The sequence below is a fragment of the Oncorhynchus nerka genome, linkage group LG20 (assembly GCF_034236695.1).
Source record: "Oncorhynchus nerka isolate Pitt River linkage group LG20, Oner_Uvic_2.0, whole genome shotgun sequence".
Taxonomy (NCBI): domain Eukaryota; kingdom Metazoa; phylum Chordata; class Actinopteri; order Salmoniformes; family Salmonidae; genus Oncorhynchus; species Oncorhynchus nerka.
In genome coordinates, this window is record NC_088415.1 from 16,801,523 (window position 1) to 16,821,960 (window position 20,438).

The window sequence follows — 20,438 nt, forward strand, 5'->3', positions numbered from 1 at the left end:
GGAGGAAGGAAAAGACTTGACAGGAGGACAGAAAAGACTTGACAGGAGGAAGGAAAAGACTTGACAGGAGGAAGGAAAAGACTTGACAGGAGGAAGGAAAAGACTTGACAGGAGGAAGGAAAAGACTTGACAGGAGGATAGAAAAGACTTGACAGGAGGACAGAAAAGACTTGACAGGAGGACAGAAAAGACTTGACAGGAGGACAGAAAAGACTTGACAGGAGGAAGGAAAAGAGTCGACAGGAGGAAGGAAAAGACTTGACAGGAGGAAGGAAAAGACTTGACAGGAGGAAGGAAAAGACTTGACAGGAGGACAGAAAAGACCTGACAGGAGGAAGGAAAAGACTTGACAGGAGGAAGGAAAAGACTTGACAGGAGGAAGGAAAAGACTTGACAGGACAGAAAAGACTTGACAGGAGGAAGGAAAAGACTTGACAGGAGGAAGGAAAAGACTTGACAGGAGGAAGGAAAAGACTTGACAGGAGGACAGAAAAGACTTGACAGGAGGACAGAAAAGACTTGACAGGAGGAAGGAAAAGACTTGACAGGAGGAAGGAAAAGACTTGACAGGAGGACAGAAAAGACTTGACAGGAGGACAGAAAAGACTTGACAGGAGGAAGGAAAAGACTTGACAGGAGGACAGAAAAGACTTGACAGGAGGACAGAAAAGACTTGACAGGAGGAAGGAAAAGACTTGACAGGAGGAAGGAAAAGACTTGACAGGAGGAAGGAAAAGACTTGACAGGAGGATAGAAAAGACTTGACAGGAGGAAGGAAAAGACTTGACAGGAGGAAGGAAAAGACTTGACAGGAGGACAGAAAAGACTTGACAGGAGGAAGGAAAAGACTTGACAGGAGGAAGGAAAAGACTTGACAGGAGGACGGAAAAGACTTGACAGGAGGAAGGAAAAGACTTGACAGGAGGAAGGAAAAGACTTGACAGGAGGAAGGAAAAGACTTGACAGGAGGATAGAAAAGACTTGACAGGAGGACAGAAAAGACTTGACAGGAGGACAGAAAAGACTTGACAGGAGGAAGGAAAAGACTTGACAGGAGGAAGGAAAAGACTTGACAGGAGGACAGAAAAGACTTGACAGGAGGACAGAAAAGACTTGACAGGAGGACAGAAAAGACTTGACAGGAGGACAGAAAAGACTTGACAGGAGGAAGGAAAAGACTTGACAGGAGGAAGGAAAAGACTTGACAGGAGGAAGGAAAAGACTTGACAGGAGGAAGGAAAAGACTTGACAGGAGGATAGAAAAGACTTGACAGGAGGACAGAAAAGACTTGACAGGAGGACAGAAAAGACTTGACAGGAGGAAGGAAAAGACTCGACAGGAAGAAAGAAAAGACTTGACAGGAGGAAGGAAAAGACTTGACAGGAGGAAGGAAAAGACTTGACAGGAGGAAGGAAAAGACTTGACAGGAGGACAGAAAAGACCTGACAGGAGGAAGGAAAAGACTTGACAGGAGGAAGGAAAAGACTTGACAGGAGGAAGGAAAAGACTTGACAGGAGGACAGAAAAGACTTGACAGGAGGAAGGAAAAGACTTGACAGGAGGAAGGAAAAGACTTGACAGGAGGACGGAAAAGACTTGACAGGAGGAAGGAAAAGACTTGACAGGAGGAAGGAAAAGACTTGACAGGAGGAAGGAAAAGACTTGACAGGAGGATAGAAAAGACTTGACAGGAGGACAGAAAAGACTTGACAGGAGGACAGAAAAGACTTGACAGGAGGAAGGAAAAGACTTGACAGGAGGAAGGAAAAGACTTGACAGGAGGACAGAAAAGACTTGACAGGAGGACAGAAAAGACTTGACAGGAGGACAGAAAAGACTTGACAGGAGGAAGGAAAAGACTTGACAGGAGGAAGGAAAAGACTTGACAGGAGGAAGGAAAAGACTTGACAGGAGGAAGGAAAAGACTTGACAGGAGGATAGAAAAGACATGACAGGAGGACAGAAAAGACTTGACAGGAGGACAGAAAAGACTTGACAGGAGGAAGGAAAAGACTCGACAGGAAGAAGGAAAAGACTTGACAGGAGGAAGGAAAAGACTTGACAGGAGGAAGGAAAAGACTTGACAGGAGGAAGGAAAAGACTTGACAGGAGGACAGAAAAGACCTGACAGGAGGAAGGAAAAGACTTGACAGGAGGAAGGAAAAGACTTGACAGGAGGAAGGAAAAGACTTGACAGGAGGACAGAAAAGACTTGACAGGAGGAAGGAAAAGACTCGACAGGAGGAAGGAAAAGACTTGACAGGAGGAAGGAAAAGACTTGACAGGAGGAAGGAAAAGACTTGACAGGAGGAAGGAAAAGACTTGACAGGAGGACAGAAAAGACCTGACAGGAGGAAGGAAAAGACTTGACAGGAGGAAGGAAAAGACTTGACAGGAGGAAGGAAAAGACTTGACAGGACAGAAAAGACTTGACAGGAGGAAGGAAAAGACTTGACAGGAGGAAGGAAAAGACTTGACAGGAGGAAGGAAAAGACTTGACAGGAGGAAGGAAAATACTTGTATGTAATGTTGTCTCTGACGCAGCCTTCTACTTGTAATGATCTAATAAACTAAATCAATCAATCAATCAATCAGTCAATCAATCAATGATTGTGTGACTAATGACTCAGAGAGCGGTTAGGTATGGAGGACTTACCACTATGAGTTCTATGGGAATAGGCAGAGGTAGTTTATTCTCATAACAGGAGTTGAGTTCTTTGACCACTATGAGGACCACCAAGGCCACTAGACTAACCACCAGGGTCCCAATGTTAGTCTCTGGCAGATGTCTACAGATGTCTATTAGGATCTAGAGAGAGAGAGAGAGAGAGAGAGAGAGAGAGAGATGGACAGTCAGACTGTTATTGCCTGCATTCCATAGGTGGAAACTTGTACAACTGTGTCACATCTGTCTGTGTCGGTGTGTGTGCTTGAGTGTGGATGTGTTGTGTGTACTCACATAGACCTGAGACAGTGGTCCGGAGAAGCGTGCAGGGTGGATACCAAAGATGTATTTGAGTTGTGAGATGACCACGTGTGTAGCTGCTCCTGTTGTGTAGCCACGTACCAGGGGCTCCGAAAGGTACGTCACCACGAAACCAAACCGCACCATACCCAACAGGACCTGAAAGAGCCCACTCAGTACAGTGGTACTGGCTGCTATTTGAACTCTGTAGGCGTCACGGGCTGTCACATCCAGAACTGCTGTCCCGTTGGTTCCATTCAGGAATGTGAAGTCACTGTCTGGGGCCAGCCTCTCTGTCACACTGCCTATCATGATGCTGATCACAGCAAACGTTCCTGAGGAAAAACACCACCTTAGTGAAACTCATTATTCCTCTGACCGATGATATTAAAACATTCACTCTCTCAAGTCTTTCTCCCTCTCTCTCTTTCTCCTCCTTTCTCTCATTCTCCTCCTTTCTCCTCTCTCTTTCTCCTCCTGTGTCTCCTCTCTCTGTCTCCTCTTCTCTCTGTCCCCACCTCTGGCTTCTCCTCTCTCTTTCTCCTCCTGTGTCTCCACCTCTCTCTGTCTCCTCTTCTCTCTGTCCCCACCTCTGGCTTCTCCTCTCTCTTTCTCCTCATCTCTCTGTCTCTGTTAAGGGAATTTGTATCAATAATGACTAATTATGTATACATTTAAATCAGGACTGACTAATCAGAATACTATTATATTACTGTATATGTATGAATTTTCTTTATAATCCTAGTACTGAATATAATGTGTGTAAATATAATCAAGAATTAGAACAATGACTGTCTGTTCCTTGGTAGAAATGAATGAACTTATCTACACAGGCAGACCTTGGCTCTGTTCATAAATTATCTTGATAGGGAGAGACGATGTGAGAACCATGCAGCCATTGTACTGGAGCGGAGATGACACGGCTAGGACTAAAACTAATGACGTCATTTTCAGTTTATAACCTGTGGTAAAATGTATAATGGGCAGTACTCTCGAGAATAAAAGCTGCTGATTGACTTTAAGAATGGTCTCTGTCCATTTTATACAAATAAGAGCCTTACAAATTCTTATGAATTGACAGAGTGTTTAATTTTAATTGGGTATTAAAACAGAGGAATATTATTCCTGTAACAGTCTCCCTCTCTCTTTCTCCTCCTCTCTCTTTCCCTCTTTCTCTTTCTCCATCTCCTCCTCTCTCTTTCAATCTCTCCCTCTCTCCTCCTCTCTTTTTCCCTCTCTCGCTTTCTCCTCTCACTTTCTCCTCTTTCTCCTCTCTCTGTCCCCTCCTCTCTCTTTCTCCTCCTCTCTCTCTCTTTCCTTCTTTCTCTTTCTCTCTCTGTCTCCTTCTCTCTCTTTCTCTTCCTCTCTCTTTCCCTATCTCTCTTTCCCCTCGTCTATCTGTCTTCTCCTCTCTCTTTCCCTCTCTCTCTTTCCCTTTTCCCCTCATCTCTCTGTCTCCTCCTCTCTCTTTCCCTCTCTCTCTTTCTCCTCAGTTTTCTTGTCCGCTCTCTTTCCCCTCCTCTCCCTGTCTCCTCCTCTCTCTTTCCCTATCTCTCTGTCTCCTCCTCCCCTGTCTCCTCCTCTCTCTTTCCCTCTCTCTCTTTCCCTTTTCTCCTCATCTCTCTGTCTCCTCCTCTCTCTTTCCCTCTCTCTCTTTCTCCTCAGTTTTCTTGTCCGCTCTCTTTCCCCTCCTCTCCCTGTCTCCTCCTCTCTCTTTCCCTCTCTCCCTTTCCCTCTCTCTCTTTCCCCATCTATCTGTCTCCTCCTCTCTTTTTCCCTCTCTCTCTTTCCCCTTTCCCCTCATCTCTCTGTCTCCTCCTCTCTCTTTCCCTCTCTCTCTGTCTCCTCCTCTCCCTGTCTCCTCCTCTCTCTTTCCCTCTCTCTCTGTCTCCTCCTCCCCTGTCTCCTCCTCTCTCTTTCCCTCTCTCTCTTTCCCTTTTCTCCTCATCTCTCTGTCTCCTCCTCTCTCTTTCCCTCTCTCTCTTTCTCCTCAGTTTTCTTGTCCGCTCTCTTTCCCCTCCTTTCCCTGTCTCCTCCTCTCTCTTTCCCTCTCTCTCTCTCCTCCTCCCCTGTCTCCTCCTCTCTCTTTCCCTCTCTCCCTTTCCCTCTCTCTCTTTCCCCATCTATCTGTCTCCTCCTCTCTTTTTCCCTCTCTCTCTTTCCCCTTTCCCCTCATCTCTCTGTCTCCTCCTCTCTCTTTCCCTCTCTCTCTGTCTCCTCCTCTCCATGTCTCCTCCTCTTTCTTTCCCTCTCTCTCTGTCTCCTCCTCCCCTGTCTCCTCCTCTCTCTTTCCCTCTCTCTCTTTCCCTTTTCCCCTCATCTCTCTGTCTCCTCCTCTCTCTTTCCCTCTCTCTCTTTCTCCTCAGTTTTCTTGTCCGCTCTCATTCCCTCCTCTTCCTGTCTCCTCCTCTCTCTTTCCCTATCTCTCTTTCTCCTCCTCTCTGTTTCCTCCTCTCTCTTTCCCTATCTCTCTTTCTCCTCCTCTCTGTTTCCTCCTCTCTCTTTCCCTCTCTCTCTTTCCCTCTCTCTCTTTCCCCATCTCTCTGTCTCCTCCTCTCTATATCCCTCTCTCTCTTTCCCCTCCTCTCTCTGTCCCACTCTCTCTTTCTCCTCCTCTCTCTTTCCTCCTCTCTCTGTCTCCTCCTCCCTCTTTCTCGTCCTCTCTTTCTCCTCCTCTCTCATCCTCTGTCTCCTCCTCTCTCTTTCCCTCTCTCTCTTTCCCCATCTCTCTGTCTCCTCCTCTCTCTTTCCCTCTCTCTCTTTCTCCTCAGTTTTCTCATCCTCTCTCTTTCCCCTCCTCTCCCTGTCTCCTCCTCTCTCTATCCCTCTTTCTCTTTCTTCTCCTCTCTGTTTCCTCCTCTTTCTGTCTCCTCCTCTTTCCCCTCCTCTCCCTGTCTCCTCCTCTCTCTATCCCTCTTTCTCTTTCTTCTCCTCTCTGTTTCCTCCTCTTTCTGTCTCCTCCTCCCTCTTTCTCGTCCTCTCTTTCTCCTCCTCTCTCATCCTCTGTCTCCTCCTCTCTCTTTCCCTCTCTCTCTTTCCCCATCTCTCTGTCTCCTCCTCTCTCTTCCCCTCTCTCTTTCTCCTCAGTTTTCTCATCCTCTCTCTTTCCCCTCCTCTCCCTGTCTCCTCCTCTCTCTATCCCTCTTTCTCTTTCTTCTCCTCTCTGTTTCCTCCTCTTTCTGTCTCCTCCTCTTTCCCCTCCTCTCCCTGTCTCCTCCTCTCTCTATCCCTCTTTCTCTTTCTTCTCCTCTCTGTTTCCTCCTCTTTCTGTCTCCTCCTCTTTCCCCTATCTCTCTTTCTCCTCCTTTCTTTTTCCTTCTCTCTCTATCTCCTCTTCTCTCTTCCCCTCTCTCTCTCTGTCTCCTCCTCTCTCTTTCCCCCTCTCTCTGTCTCCTCCTCTCTCCACTGTCTTACCTATGGAGATGTGTCTGGAGGTGCCAAGGATGCAGTAGACCAGTACAGGGTAGAAGGAGGTGTAGAGACCAAACACTGGAGGCACAGAGGCCAGGAGAGCATAGGCCATACCTAGGCAAATGTTACAGGAAGGTCTTCATAGTCTTCACAAAATATATAGTTATCATATATTCTCAAATAGGTCATGTAACTTTTAGGAATTTAACAGCCCAAAGAGATTAAACAATAACTTGAGATCAATTTATGTAAATCAGGCTTTTCCATACCTCAAACATTGGCATCAATCAATCAAATATATTTATGTAGTCCTTTTCCATTAGCAGGAGATTTGGGAGATTTCCATGTGAGTTACATGTATTGCTGATTTCAAGGTAGGGTCATGTGATCCGGCCCTGTTATTGAACCCTGTGATCTGGCCCTGTGACTGGACCACGTGACTGGACCATGTGATCAGGCCCTGTGACTGGACCACGTGACTGGACCATGTGATCAGGCCCTGTGATCGGGCCCTGTGATCGGGCCCTGTGATCGGACCCTGTGATTGGACCCTGTTATTGGACCCTGTGATTGGGCCCTGTGTGTGTGTGTGTTTGGTCAGACAGTAGATGTAGCACAGACCCTGAGGCAGGTGCATGATGCCAACGCTGATGCCAGAGATGAGGTCTCCCAGGCCGTTGTCTCTCACTGAGTAACGTGGCAACCATGACAGGACAGGCAAAGTGCTCAGCACAGAGCGCTTCAGCTTGGGCATGGAACATCTGACACCAGGGTGGAGAGCATCATAGAGAGTTGGAGAAAAGAGGAATACAGTTTTGTTATCCATTTGTGACAACTGAAATGTGTCTGCTGAGTTTAACAGTTGGTGGAAAGGGCATGGGTATGCAACTCTTCTCCTGGAGCGCCACAGTGTGTGCAGGGTCTTGTTCTAGCCCAGCTCCAACACATATGATTTAACTAACCAGGAGACTTAAAGCTAGGCTGGAACAAAAACCTGCACACACTGTGTCCCTCCAGGACCGGGGTTTACAGAGAAACCATGACAACTATCTGTACGGTTCTGTTTATCCGCCCAGTGAAAACAAAAGAGGTGTAATCTGTGTTTGGAATGTTCATCTGGATTATGTAGCTAAAGCGTTCTTGGCTTTGTCTTGTGTTTTTAATGAGTTCATTTTTTCTGACTTGATATATTAATATTTGGTGGCAGTGCAGTGTCATACTCTGTGATAGGTTAATATTTGGTGGCAGTGCAGTGTCATACTCTGTGATAGGTTAATATTTGGTGGAAGTGCAGTGTGATACTCTCTGATAGGTTAATATTTGGTGGCAGTGTAGTGTCATACTCTGTGATAGTGTCAGAGAGTATCACACTGCACTGTCACCAAATATTAACCTATGTTTCAGTTTCAAGAGGCCATCGGGGCTCAGGTCCAGAGGAAGATTAACTTTTCTCTTCAAGCCTCAATAGGTCACACGGCCTGGACCAGTCTGGATACAGTGCCTTGCAAAAGTATTCACCCCCTTGGCATTTTTCCTATTTTGTTTCAATACAACCTGTAATTGAAATGGATTTTTATTTGGATTCCATCTAATGGACATACACAAAATACTCCAAATTGGTGAAGTGGAAAAAATAACTTGTTTCAAAAAATGATAAAAAAAGGGAAAAGTGGTGCGTAAATACAGTGCCTTGCGAAAGTATTCGGCCCCCTTGAACTTTGCGACCTTTTGCCACATTTCAGGCTTCAAACATAAAGATATAAAACTGTATTTTTTTGTGAAGAATCAACAACAAGTGGGACACAATCATGAAGTGGAATGACATTTATTGGATATTTCAAACTTTTTTAACAAATCAAAAACTGAAAAATTGGGCGTGCAAAATTATTCAGCCCCCTTAAATTAATACTTTGTAGCGCCACCTTTTGCTGCGATTATAGCTGTAAGTCGCTTGGGGTATGTCTCTATCAGTTTTGCACATCGAGAGACTGAATTTTTTCCCCATTCCTCCTTGCAAAACAGCTCGAGCTCAGTGAGGTTGGATGGAGAGCATTTGTGAACAGCAGTTTTCAGTTCTTTCCACAGATTCTCGATTGGATTCAGGTCTGGACTTTGACTTGGCCATTCTAACACCTGGATATGTTTATTTTTGAACCATTCCATTGTAGATTTTGCTTTATGTTTTGGATCATTGTCTTGTTGGAAGACAAATCTCCGTCCCAGTCTCAGGTCTTTTGCAGACTCCATCAGGTTTTCTTCCAGAATGGTCCTGTATTTGGCTCCATCCATCTTCCCATCAATTTTAACCATCTTCCCTGTCCCTGCTGAAGAAAAGCAGGCCCAAACCATGATGCTGCCACCACCATGTTTGATAGTGGGGATGGTGTGTTCAGGGTGATGAGCTGTGTTGCTTTTACGCCAAACATAATGTTTTGTATTGTTGCCAAAAAGTTCAATTTTGGTTTCATCTGACCAGAGCACCTTCTTCCACATGTTTGGTGTGTCTCCCAGGTGGCTTGTGGCACACTTTAAATGACTCTTTTTATGGATATCTTTAAGAAATGGCTTTCTTCTTGCCACTCTTCCATAAAGGCCAGATTTGTGCAATATACGACTGATTGTTGTCCTATGGACAGAGTCTCCCACCTCAGCTGTAGATCTCTGCAGTTCATCCAGAGTGATCATGGGCCTCTTGGCTGCATCTCTGATCAGTCTTCTCCTTGTATGAGCTGAAAGTTTAGAGGGACGGCCAGGTCTTGGTAGATTTGCAGTGGTCTGATACTCCTTCCATTTCAATATTATCGCTTGCACAGTGCTCTTTGGGATGTTTAAAGCTTGGGAAATCTTTTTGTATCCAAATCCGGCTTTAAACTTCTTCACAACAGTATCTCGGACCTGCCTGGTGTGTTCCTTGTTCTTCATGATGCTCTCTGCGCTTTTAACGGACCTCTGAGACTATCACAGTGCAGGTGCATTTATACGGAGACTTGATTACACACAGGTGGATTGTATTTATCATCATTAGTCATTTAGGTCAACATTGGATCATTCAGAGATCCTCACTGAACTTCTGGAGAGAGTTTGCTGCACTGAAAGTAAAGGGGCTGAATAATTTTGCACGCCCAATTTTTCAGTTTTTGATTTGTTAAAAAAATTTGAAATATCCAATAAATGTCGTTCCACTTCATGATTGTGTCCCACTTGTTGTTGATTCTTCACAAAAAAATACAGTTTTATATCTTTATGTTTGAAGCCTGAAATGTGGCAAAAGGTCGCAAAGTTCAAGGGGGCCGAATACTTTCGCAAGGCACTGTATGTACTCACCCCCTCTGCTATGAAGCCCCTAAATAAGATCTGGTGCAACCAATTACCTTCAGAAGTCACATTATTACTTAAATAAAGTCCACCTGCAATCTAAGTTTCACATGATCTCAGTATATGTACACCTGTTCTGAAAGGCCCAGAGTCTGCAACACCACCAAGCAAGTAGCACCACCAAGCAAGCGGCACTATGAAAACCAAGGAGCTCTTCAAACAGGTTGTGGAGAAGTACAGATCAGGGTTTGGTCATAAACAAATATCAGAAACTTTGAACATCCCACGGAGCACAATTAAATCCATTATTAAAAAACAGAAAGAATATGGCACCACAACAAACCTGCCAAGAGAGAGCCACCCACCAAAACTCACAGACCAGGCAAGGAGGGCATTAACCAGCGAGGCAACAATGAGACCAAAGATAATGCTGAAGGAGCGGAAAAGCTCCACAGTGGAGATTGGAGTATCTGTCCATAGGATGACATTAAGCCATACACTCCACAGAGCTGGGCTTTACGGAAGAGTGGCCAGAAAAAAGCCATTGCTTAATACCTATCTATGCTAGGTGAGACGGTAGTGTCCCACCTGACCAACATCCAGTGAAAGTGCAGGGCTCCAAATTCAAACTACAGAATTGTAAATATTTAACATTCTTGAAAATACACATGCAATATGTCAAAATGAAGCTTAACTTCTTGTTAATCCAGCCGCGGTGTCAGATTTCAAAATGGCTTTACGGCGAAAGCAAACCATGCGATTATCTGAGGACAGCACCCCACCACACAAATGCATAACAATCATTTTCAACCAGGCAGGTGGCGACGAAAGTCAGAAATAACGATATAATTCATGCCTTACCTTTGAAGATCTTCTTCTGTTGGCACTCCAATATGTCCATTAAACATCACAAATGGTGCTTTTATTCGATAAACTTCTTTTTATATCCCCAAAAATGTCCATTTATTTGGCGAGTTTGATTCAGAAAAACACCGGTTCCAACTCGCCCAACATGACTACAAATGATCTAATAAGTTACCTGTAAACTTTGTCCAAACATTTCAAATAACTTTCCTAATCCATCCTTAGGTATCCTAAAAGGTAAATAATCAATACAATTTAAGACGGAATATACTGTGTTCAATAGCAGATAAAATCAAAGTGGAGCGAGCTACAGGTCGCGCGCCCCAAACAAAAGAGTCCACTAGGCTTGACTCTCATTCTGAATAGCCGTACTTCTTCATTTCTCAAAGGAAAAACATCAACCAATTTCTAAATTCTGTTGACATCTAGTGGAAGCCATAGGAACTGCAAGCAAGTGCCTCATAAATCTAGTTTGCCATAGAAAACCAATTGAAAACACAGTGAACTCAAAAGGATTTTCCTGGATGGTTTGTCCTCGGGGTTTTGCCAGCCAAGTAAGTTATGTTATACTCAGACATAATTTTAACAGTTTTAGAAACTTTAGAGTGTTTTCGATCCAAATCTACAAATTATATGCATATCCTAGCTTCTGGGTCTGAATAGCAGGTGGTGTACTGTGGGCATGCTTTTCATCCGGGTGTCAAAATACCGCCCCCTATCCCGAAGAAATTTAAAGAAAAAATAAGCAAACACATTTGGTGTTCACCAAAAGGCATGTGGGGACTCCCCAAACATATGGAAGAAGGTACTGTGTTTTTTGGCCATCAAGGAAAATGCTATGTCTGGCGCAAACCCAACACCTCTCATCACCCCCACAGTGAAGCATAGTGGTGGCAGCATCAGGCTGTGTTTCATCAGCAGGGACTGGGAAACTGGTCAGAATGGAAGGAATTTTTAATTTATTCATTATTTTTTACCAGGTAAGTTGACTGAGAACACATTCTCATTTGCAGCAATGACCTGGGGAATAGTTACAGGGGAGATGAGGGGGGATTAATGAGCCAATTGTAAACTGGGGATTATTAGGTGACCGTGATGGTTTAAGGGCCAGATTGAGAATTTAGCCAGGACACCAGGGTTAACACCCCTACGATAAGTGCCATGGGATCTTTAATGACCTCAGAGAGTCAGGACACCTGTTTAACGTCCCATCCGAAAGACAGCACGCTACACAGGGCAGTGTCCCCAATCACTGCCCTGGGGCATTGGGATATTTCTTTAGACCAGAGGAAAGAGTGCCTCCTACTGGCCCTCCCATCCAGGAACTGACCAGGACCAACCCTGCTTAGCTTCAGAAGCAAGCCAGCAGTGGTGTGCAGGGTGGTATGCTGCTGGCAATGATGTTTGGCGCTAAATACAGGGAATTTCTTGAGGGAAACCTCTTTCAGTCTTTCAGAGATTTGAGACTGGGACGGAGGTTCACCTTCCAGCAAGACAATGACCCTAAGCATACTGCAAAAGCAAGGGGAAACATTTAAATGTCTTGGAATGGCCTAGTCAAAGCCCAGACCTCAATCCAATTGAGAATCTGTGGTATGACTTAAAGTTTGCTGTACACCAGCGGAACCCATCCAACTTGAAGGAGCTGGAGCAGCAGAATGGGCAGAAACCCCAGTGGCTTGATGTGCCAAGCTTATAGAGACATAACCAAAGAGTCTTGCAGCTGTCATTGCTGCAAAAGGGGGTGAATAGTTATGCACGCTCTAGTTTTCTGCTTTTCTGTCTTATTTCTTGATGGTTTCACAATAACAAATATTTTGCATCTTCAAAGTGGAAGGCATGTTTAAAATAAAATGATACAACCCCCCCCAAAAATCTATTTAATTCCAGGTTTTAAGGCAACAAAATAGGATAAATGCCAAGGGGGGTGAATACTTTCGCAAGCCACTGTAAGTCACACAGTCTGGACCAAACTGTCTGTCTGAATAAGTCACACGGCCTGGACCAAACTGTCTGTCTGAATAAGTCACACGGCCTGGACCAAACTGTCTGTCTGAATAAGTCACACGGCCTGGACCAAACTGTCTGTCTGAATAAGTCACACGGCCTGGACCAAACTGTCTGTCTGAATAAGTCACACGGCCTGGACCAAACTGTCTGTCTGAATAAGTCACACGGCCTGGACCAAACTGTCTGTCTGAATAAGTCACACGGCCTGGACCAAACTGTCTGCTTTTCATAACCCAGATAAAAAAGACTACAGTTTACTATAGAATACTATAGTACTTACTATATAATGATATAGTATTCTGTTACTATAGAATACTATAGTACTTACTATATAATGATATAGTATTCTGTTACTATAGAATTATGTAGTATTTTGTAGTAAACCTGTATACTGTAGAATTCTATACTGCACACTGTCGTATCCCCTGATCGTGTAGTGTGAACTATATAATTGTGTAGTATACTGTGGATTACTACTGTATACTACACACTGTAGTATCCCTTGATCATGTAGTGATTACTATATAATTTTGTAATATACTGTAGAATACTGTACTACACACTGTAGTATCCCTTGATCATGTAGTGCTTACTATATAATTTTGTAATATACTGTAGAATACTGTACTACACACTGTAGTATCCCTTGATCATGTAGTGCTTACTGCATAATTTTGTAATATACTGTAGAATACTGTACTACACACTGTAGTATCCCTTAACCATGTAGTGCTTACTATAAAATGTTGTAGTATACTGTAGAATACTATATTAAATACTACAATATTATCTGCCAAAAACACTGTAGTAAATACTACGGCAATGTCCAATAAAACATAGTTTTTTAAAAACTATACTAATACTACATTATTCAATTTGCATATGCTCCACCCATACCCATCCCCCATATCCAAATTTGTGCCACCCATAAGTAAGAAACCTACATGCCAATTATAGACCATATATTGTGTTCCCTTACAGATTTTCCCTTACAGATTTCTTATCTTATATGTCAAAGATAATAGAACAAAAAACACTAGTAAATACTACAGTAATACCTGCAATAACACTACAGTAATTACTATAGTATTTATACTGTAATACACTGTACTACAGTCAAGTCCACAAAACCATATAGTGAACACTACATTAACGTCTGTAAAAACACTACAGTGAATACTACAGTAAAGTCTGCAAAAACCGTACAGTGAATACTATAGTATACTAGTTTGTCCTCAAAAACACTACAGTGAATACTATAGTCTGCAAAAACACTACAGCACATTACAGCAAAAAACACTACCGTGAATACTATAGTATACTACAGTCTGCAAAAACACTACCGTGAATACTATAGTATACTACAGTCTGCAAAAACACTACCGTGAATACTATAGTATACTACAGTCTGCAAAAACACTACCGTGAATACTATAGTATACTACAGTCTGCAAAAACACTACAGTGAATACTATAGTATACTACAGTCTGCAAAAACACTACAGCACATTACAGCAAAAAACACTACAGTGAAAACTATAGTATATAAATATAGTAATACTACAGTATTTAGACCATAGTATACTGTAGTATTTTTCATATGGGCAGCTGTCCTGTCTTATCTTTCTGCACATTTATCTGTTCTCTTCTTTCTCTCTCTGTTCCTCTCATTATCCTTCTCTCTTATCCTCTATCTGTTTTCTCTCTAATATTCTCCATCTCTGTCCGGCACAGACTGTCCCTCTCTGTCCGCTACAGACTGTCCCTCTCTGTCCGCTACAGACTGTCCCTCTCTGTCCGCTACAGACTGTTCCTCTCTGTCCGCTACAGACTGTCCCTCTCTGTCCGCTACAGACTGTCCCTCTCTGTCCGCTGCAGACTGTCCCTCTCTGTCCGCTGCAGACTGTCCCTCTCTGTCCGCTACAGACTGTCCCTCTCTGTCCGCTGCAGACTGTCCCTCTCTGTCCGCTACAGACTGTCCCTCTCTGTCCGCTACAGACTGTCCCTCTCTGTCCGCTGCAGACTGTCCCTCTCTGTCCGCTGCAGACTGTCCCTCTCTGTCCGCTACAGACTGTCCCTCTCTGTCCGCTACAGACTGTCCCTCTCTGTCCGCTACAGACTGTCCCTCTCTGTCCCGCAGACAGACTACAGTTCCTCTCTGTCCGCTACAGACTGTCCCTCTCTGTCCGCTACAGACTGTCCCTCTCTGTCCGCTGCAGACTGTCCCTCTCTGTCCGCTACAGACTGTCCCTCTCTGTCCGCTACAGACTGTCCCTCTCGTTCATTCTGCTTCTATCTTACCTCTCCCTGCGTCAGTGGGATTGCATAATGAAAGATCATCCATTGCAACCATATAAAGGAGCACATCACACATTCAAACACACAACACACACACACACGCTCATCTACGTGCCTTACTCAACTGTCCTCAAATAACCTGGGCAGTAAATTGTAAACTGAAATCAACACAGACACATCCAAAATAGCTTTTGTCAATGCATGTTATTCATCTGCAGAATTAGTCAGCAAATAGTGAAACTGATGCATGTTCCTGCTCCCCACGTGCACTATCATCCCCCCCCCCCCTCTCCCATCCCTCCTGCTCCCTCTCCTTCTCTTACCTGAGGGAATCTTTCACCCTCTCCTTCAGGGGAGGTGTGGTGGAGTGTGTCCGTCTTCGGGCCACCTGGTCAAGGCAAAGCTCGTCCAAAACATCCCTCTCCACGTAAAACTTCCCAGCTCTCTGTTCTTCAACACCCATGGTTGTCTGCCTGTCTGTCTTCCAACACTGAGTGTCTTTGTGTTGATTGCTTTGTGTCTGTCTGTCTGTCTGTCTGTCTGTCTGTCTGTCTGTCTGTCTGGACTAGTCTGAAACACTGTGCAGGTCTCTCCAAAACATTACTTAGAAAAAAACACTGTTGGTCCAAAAAGTTAAAAATCTATTAGTCATAAAAGAGAAAAACCTCTTTGTCCAAAACAACAGTTTTCTGCCAATTACCAACAACTGTCCAACACCCTGATAAGAGTTACAAAAGCATGAAATAAGAAGTCCCACGCTCCTGGCTGTGTCTCAGTTTGTATCCAGTTTAGCAGAGTGTGGGAGTGACAGTCCTCTCCTACCCTTATGAGGGAACACTTCACACCCCCACCCAAGCCAGTAGTGTGTGTGGTCTAACTTTACTATCTTTCGGGTTCCAGAAGTCCTCACAGGGACAGTAAAACAAGGACAATTCTAACAAGTGGTGACATTTTGTAGATAAAGGCTATTTTAGGCTTAGGGTCAGGTTTAGGGTTAGAATTAGGTTTGGGTTAGAATTAGGGTTAGGAGTTACATTTAGGGTTGGGTTAGAATAAGGGTTAGGAGTTAGGGTTAGGTTTAGTTTTAGTGTTAGGGGTTTGGAGTTAAGGTAAGGGTTAAGGGTTAAGGTTAGGTTTAGGGTTAAGGGTTGGGGGAAAAAGGACTTTGAATGTGAGTAAATGTTTTGGTCCCCACTTGGATTGTAAAACCAATGTATGTGTGTATGTTTCTCTCTCTCAGTGTGTGTGTGTGTGTGTGTGTGTGTGTGTGTGTGTGTGTGTGTGTGTGTGTGTGTGTGTGTGTGTGTGTGTGTGTGTGTGTGTGTGTGTGTGTGTGTGTGTGTTTGTGTGCGTGCGTGCGTGCGTGCGTGCGTGCGTGCGTGCGTGCGTGTGTGTGTGTGGTCGGCAATGAAAGTACGGTGAAAGTGTTTACTCAGGCCAGTCACCCAGCTGTACTTTTTCCCTAGGTCATTCATCCTGGGCTGAGTTGACATCTCTACCTCCTCATGCACACATAAACACACACTGTGTTTTTCAATTGTTTTCCTGAGTGTTATGTCCTGTTTTCACGTGCCATCCTTCAGAGTTCTTTGTAGTTCAAAATAGTTTTTCTAAATAGTTTTTAACTGTAGGAATTGTTTTACCCATCAATCAGTAAAGTCTCTTCCCTCACACCCACAAAACACACTTGTAATCTGATTTAGTAGGAACAGTATTTGCAGCAGCTACTCTTCCTGGGGTCCACAAAAAACATCAAGCATGACAAGTAACAAAGCACTGATACACTGATAGACAACGACAGTCACACTCATTTTAAATACAAAATATACAAACAATTTGACAACCAAACATTATACAAACAATACAACAACAAAAATGATGTGTGTGTGAGGGTGTGTCCCCTCACAGTACCTCGCTTGTTTTTTAATCTGGGTTTTTTTCAAGGTCATTTTGCTGTTTGCTTGACTAATTTGAGATGGAAGGGAGTTCAATGTGATCATGGCTCTGTATAAAACTGTCCGTTCCCGTGAATTCATTTTGGACTTAGTATTGCAATATACTGCCAGTTTTATTGGTAGTGATTGTCTTGTCTTGGCTCGGACAGACTGTACTACAAGGTTTAGACAGACTGAAGTCCAGATTTAGGAGGAAGATGTTCTACTCCACACCTTCCTCCAGAGTTTCATATCCTACTGCGCAACACATCATAACTCACCAACTCTGATAGAAATAAATACTCTACAAAATATCGTACAAATTAGGATTTGTTCGACTGTTAAATACCTCTCGGGTTAGTTTAAACATGTGTGTTCGTAGTTAATGTTTACACAAGTAAGCTGACAAACTCGTTGAAGCCCCTTTATCAAGTACCTCTCCAAACGTGCTATTGGAGTGTATTTCCCACGAAACAAAGAGATCTTCTGTTGAATCTGACAATTAATCTTAATGGTTGTACAGTCGTCTCAAATAAAACTGTGAAGGACCTCGGCGTTACTCTGGACCCTGATCTCTCTTTTGAAGAACATATCAAGACCATTTCAAGGACAGCTTTTTTCCATCTACGTAACATTGCAAAAATCAGAAACTTTCTGTCCAAAAATGATGCAGAAAAATTAATACATGCTTTTGTCACTTCTAGGTTAGACTACTGCAATGCTCTACTTTCCGGCTACCCGGATAAAGCACTTAATAAACTTCAGTTTGTGCTAAATACAGCTGCTAGAATCCTGACTAGAACCAAAAAATGTGATCATATTACTCCAGTGCTAGCCTCCCTACACTGGCTTCCTGTCAAAGCAAGGGCTGATTTCAAGGTTTTACTGCTAACCTACAAAGCATTATATGGGCTTGCTCCTACATATCTCTCTGATTTGGTCCTGCCGTACATACCTACACGTACGCTATGGTCACAAGACGCAGGCCTCCTAATTGTCCCTAGAATTTCTAAGCAAACAGCTGGAGGCAGGGCTTTCTCCTATAGAACTCCATTTTTATGGAATGGTCTGCCTACCCATGTGAGAGACGCAGACTCGGTCTCAACCTTTAAGTCTTTACTGAAGACTCATCTCTTCAGTGGGTCATATGATTGAGTGTAGTCTGGCCCAGGAGTGGGAAGGTGAACGGAAAGGCTCTGGAGCAACGAACCGCCCTTGCTGTCTCTGCCTGGCCGGTTCCCCTCTTTCCACTGGGATTCTCTGCCTCTAACCCTATTACAGGGGCTGAGTCACTGGCTTACTGGGGCCCTCTCATACCGTCCCTGGGAGTGGTGCGTCACCTGAGTGGGTTGAGTCACTGATGTGATCATCCTGTCTGGGTTGGCGCCCCCCCTTGGGTTGTGCCGTGGCGGAGATCTTTGTGGGCTATACTCAGCCTTGTCTCAGGATGGTAAATTGGTAGTTGAAGATATCCCTCTAGTGGTGTGGGGGCTGTGCTTTGGCAAAGTGGGTGGGGTTATATCCTTCCTGTTTGGCCCTGTCCGGGGTGTCCTCGGATGGGGCCACAGTGTCTCCTGACCCCTCCTGTCTCAGCCTCCAGTATTTATGCTGCAGTAGTTTATGTGTCGGGGGGCTAGGGTCAGTTTGTTATATCTGGAGTACTTCTCCTGTCCTATTCGGTGTCCTGTGTGAATTTAAGTGTGCTCTCTCTAATTCTCTCTTTCTCTCTTTCTTTCTCTCGGAGGACCTGAGCCCTAGGACCATGCCTCAGGACTACCTGACATGATGACTCCTTGCTGTCCCCAGTCCACCTGGCCGTGCTGCTGCTCCAGTTTCAACTGTTCTGCCTTATTATTATTGGACCATGCTGGTAATTTATGAACATTTGAACATCTTGGCCATGTTCTGTTATTAATCTCCACCCGGCACAGCCAAAAGAGGACTGGCCACCCCACATAGCCTGGTTCCTCTCTAGGTTTCTTCCTAGGTTTTGGCCTTTCTAGGGAGTTTTTCCTAGCCACCGTGCTTCTACACCTGCATTGCTTGCTGTTTGGGGTTTTAGGCTGGGTTTCTGTACAGCACTTTGAGATATCAGCTGATGTACGAAGGGATATATAAATACATTTGATTTGATTTGATATTTGCATATGGATTTGACCATAATGCTTTGTTTGTTTAACCTCTATTGAACGTATAGACAGACATGTTCCTTTGAGGTCTTTTCCAGGATGCAGTCTGTAGTATTTCTATGAGTAACTGAGGTTTTAAATACCTTCATGACGGATATGAGTAACTGAGGTTATAAATACCTTCATGATGGATATGAGTAACTGAGGTTATAAATACCTTCATATGAGATGAAACATAGTTATACCAACACCAAACCAGCATCACCTTACACAACAGTGTTTATGCATGTGTGCTGTTGGTGAGACTACTTGTTTCACCTCGTTGGCTATCAGGTCGACAAGGCGGTCATGTCTAGCAATGTACAAATCCTTGTATGAACAGCAGCCATGGGAAATGGACTCCATTACATTTGACTCATGTAGAATACAACATGTATCATGGTTTATAGGGTACCAGAGTGCTAGATTATATTATGTTGGTAGAACTTGCAGCCTCACCTTAACAGTAACGGTGAGAATGTCCTTCCCAACGGCAGCATTCTGGTACATGGAATGGGAGACAGAGTGGTCAGCACAGTCCAGAGCAGTGAGTTTCCCCTGCAGCCTCAGGCCAGTCCAGTGTTGCAGTAGCTGGGAGACAGAGTGGACATCACAGTCCAGAGCAGTGAGTTTCCCCTGCAGCCTCAGGCCAGTCCAGTGTTGCAGTAGCTACATCCGTCTGATACCAAGGAGTGCCCTGGATGTAGGATGAGATGTTCAATCATAGGTGACAGAAGCCTCCACAACAACACAGCAACACAGTCACTGGCTCAGTTTGAATTTCAGTCCATGTCCGCCTGAGCTCCACTCCAGTCCTGTTGCACAGGTCGTTGAGGTCCGGCCAGTCTGACCAGACTCCGAAGTCCACAACACGAGTGTCCAAGTTTCCTTTGGCCTTCCTCCTGAAGCCCAGGAAGTTGTCCTCAGTGTCCCTGACCAGTGGAACCTTCCTCCTGAAGCCCAGGAAGTTGTCCTCGGTGTCCCTGACCAGTGGAACCTTCCTCCTGAAGCCCAGGAAGTTGTCCTCGGTGTCCCTGACCAGTGGAACCTTCCTCCTGAAGCCCAGGAAGTTGTCCTCAGTGTCCCTGACCAGTGGAACCTTCCTCCTGAAGCCCAGGAAGTTGTCCTCAGTGTCCCTGACCAGTGGAACCTTCCTCCTGAAGCCCAGGAAGTTGTCCTCGGTGTCCCTGACCAGTGGAACCTTCCTCCTGAAGCCCAGGAAGTTGTCCTCAGTGTCCCTGACCAGTGGAACCTTCCTCCTGAAGCCCAGGAAGTTGTGCTCAGTGTCCCTGACCAGTGGAACCTTCCTCCTGAAGCCCAGGAAGTTGTCCTCGGTGTCCCTGACCAGTGGAACCTTCCTCCTGAAGCACAGGAAGTTGTCCTCGGTGTCCCTGACCAGTGGAACCTTCCTCCTGAAGCCCAGGAAGTTGTCCTCAGTGTCCCTGACCAGTGGAACCTTCCTCCTGAAGCCC

General features: G+C 44.6%; 1 protein-coding gene across 5 annotated transcripts in view; it reads right to left on the reverse strand.

Annotated features, from left to right (window-relative positions):
• Window positions 1-15,674, reverse strand: part of LOC115101992 (solute carrier family 26 member 6-like) — a 37,398-nt gene extending 21,724 nt beyond the window's left edge. For 2 of the 5 annotated variants that reach the window (XM_029621460.2, XM_029621459.2), the window contains exons 1-5: window positions 15,188-15,673; window positions 6,999-7,138; window positions 6,381-6,491; window positions 2,961-3,301; window positions 2,658-2,810 (exon numbers count right to left, since the gene is read on the reverse strand). In XM_029621460.2, coding sequence (XP_029477320.1) covers window positions 2,658-2,810; window positions 2,961-3,301; window positions 6,381-6,491; window positions 6,999-7,138; window positions 15,188-15,327 — 885 coding nt within the window. In that variant the 5' untranslated portion in view covers window positions 15,328-15,673. Of the gene's footprint in view, window positions 1-2,657; window positions 2,811-2,960; window positions 3,302-6,380; window positions 6,492-6,646; window positions 6,974-6,998; window positions 7,139-15,187 lie in introns of those variants that run through there. The other 3 variants (XM_065005275.1, XM_065005276.1, XM_029621461.2) reach the window with 3 other exon arrangements.
• Between the last annotated feature and the right edge of the window lie 4,764 nt (window positions 15,675-20,438).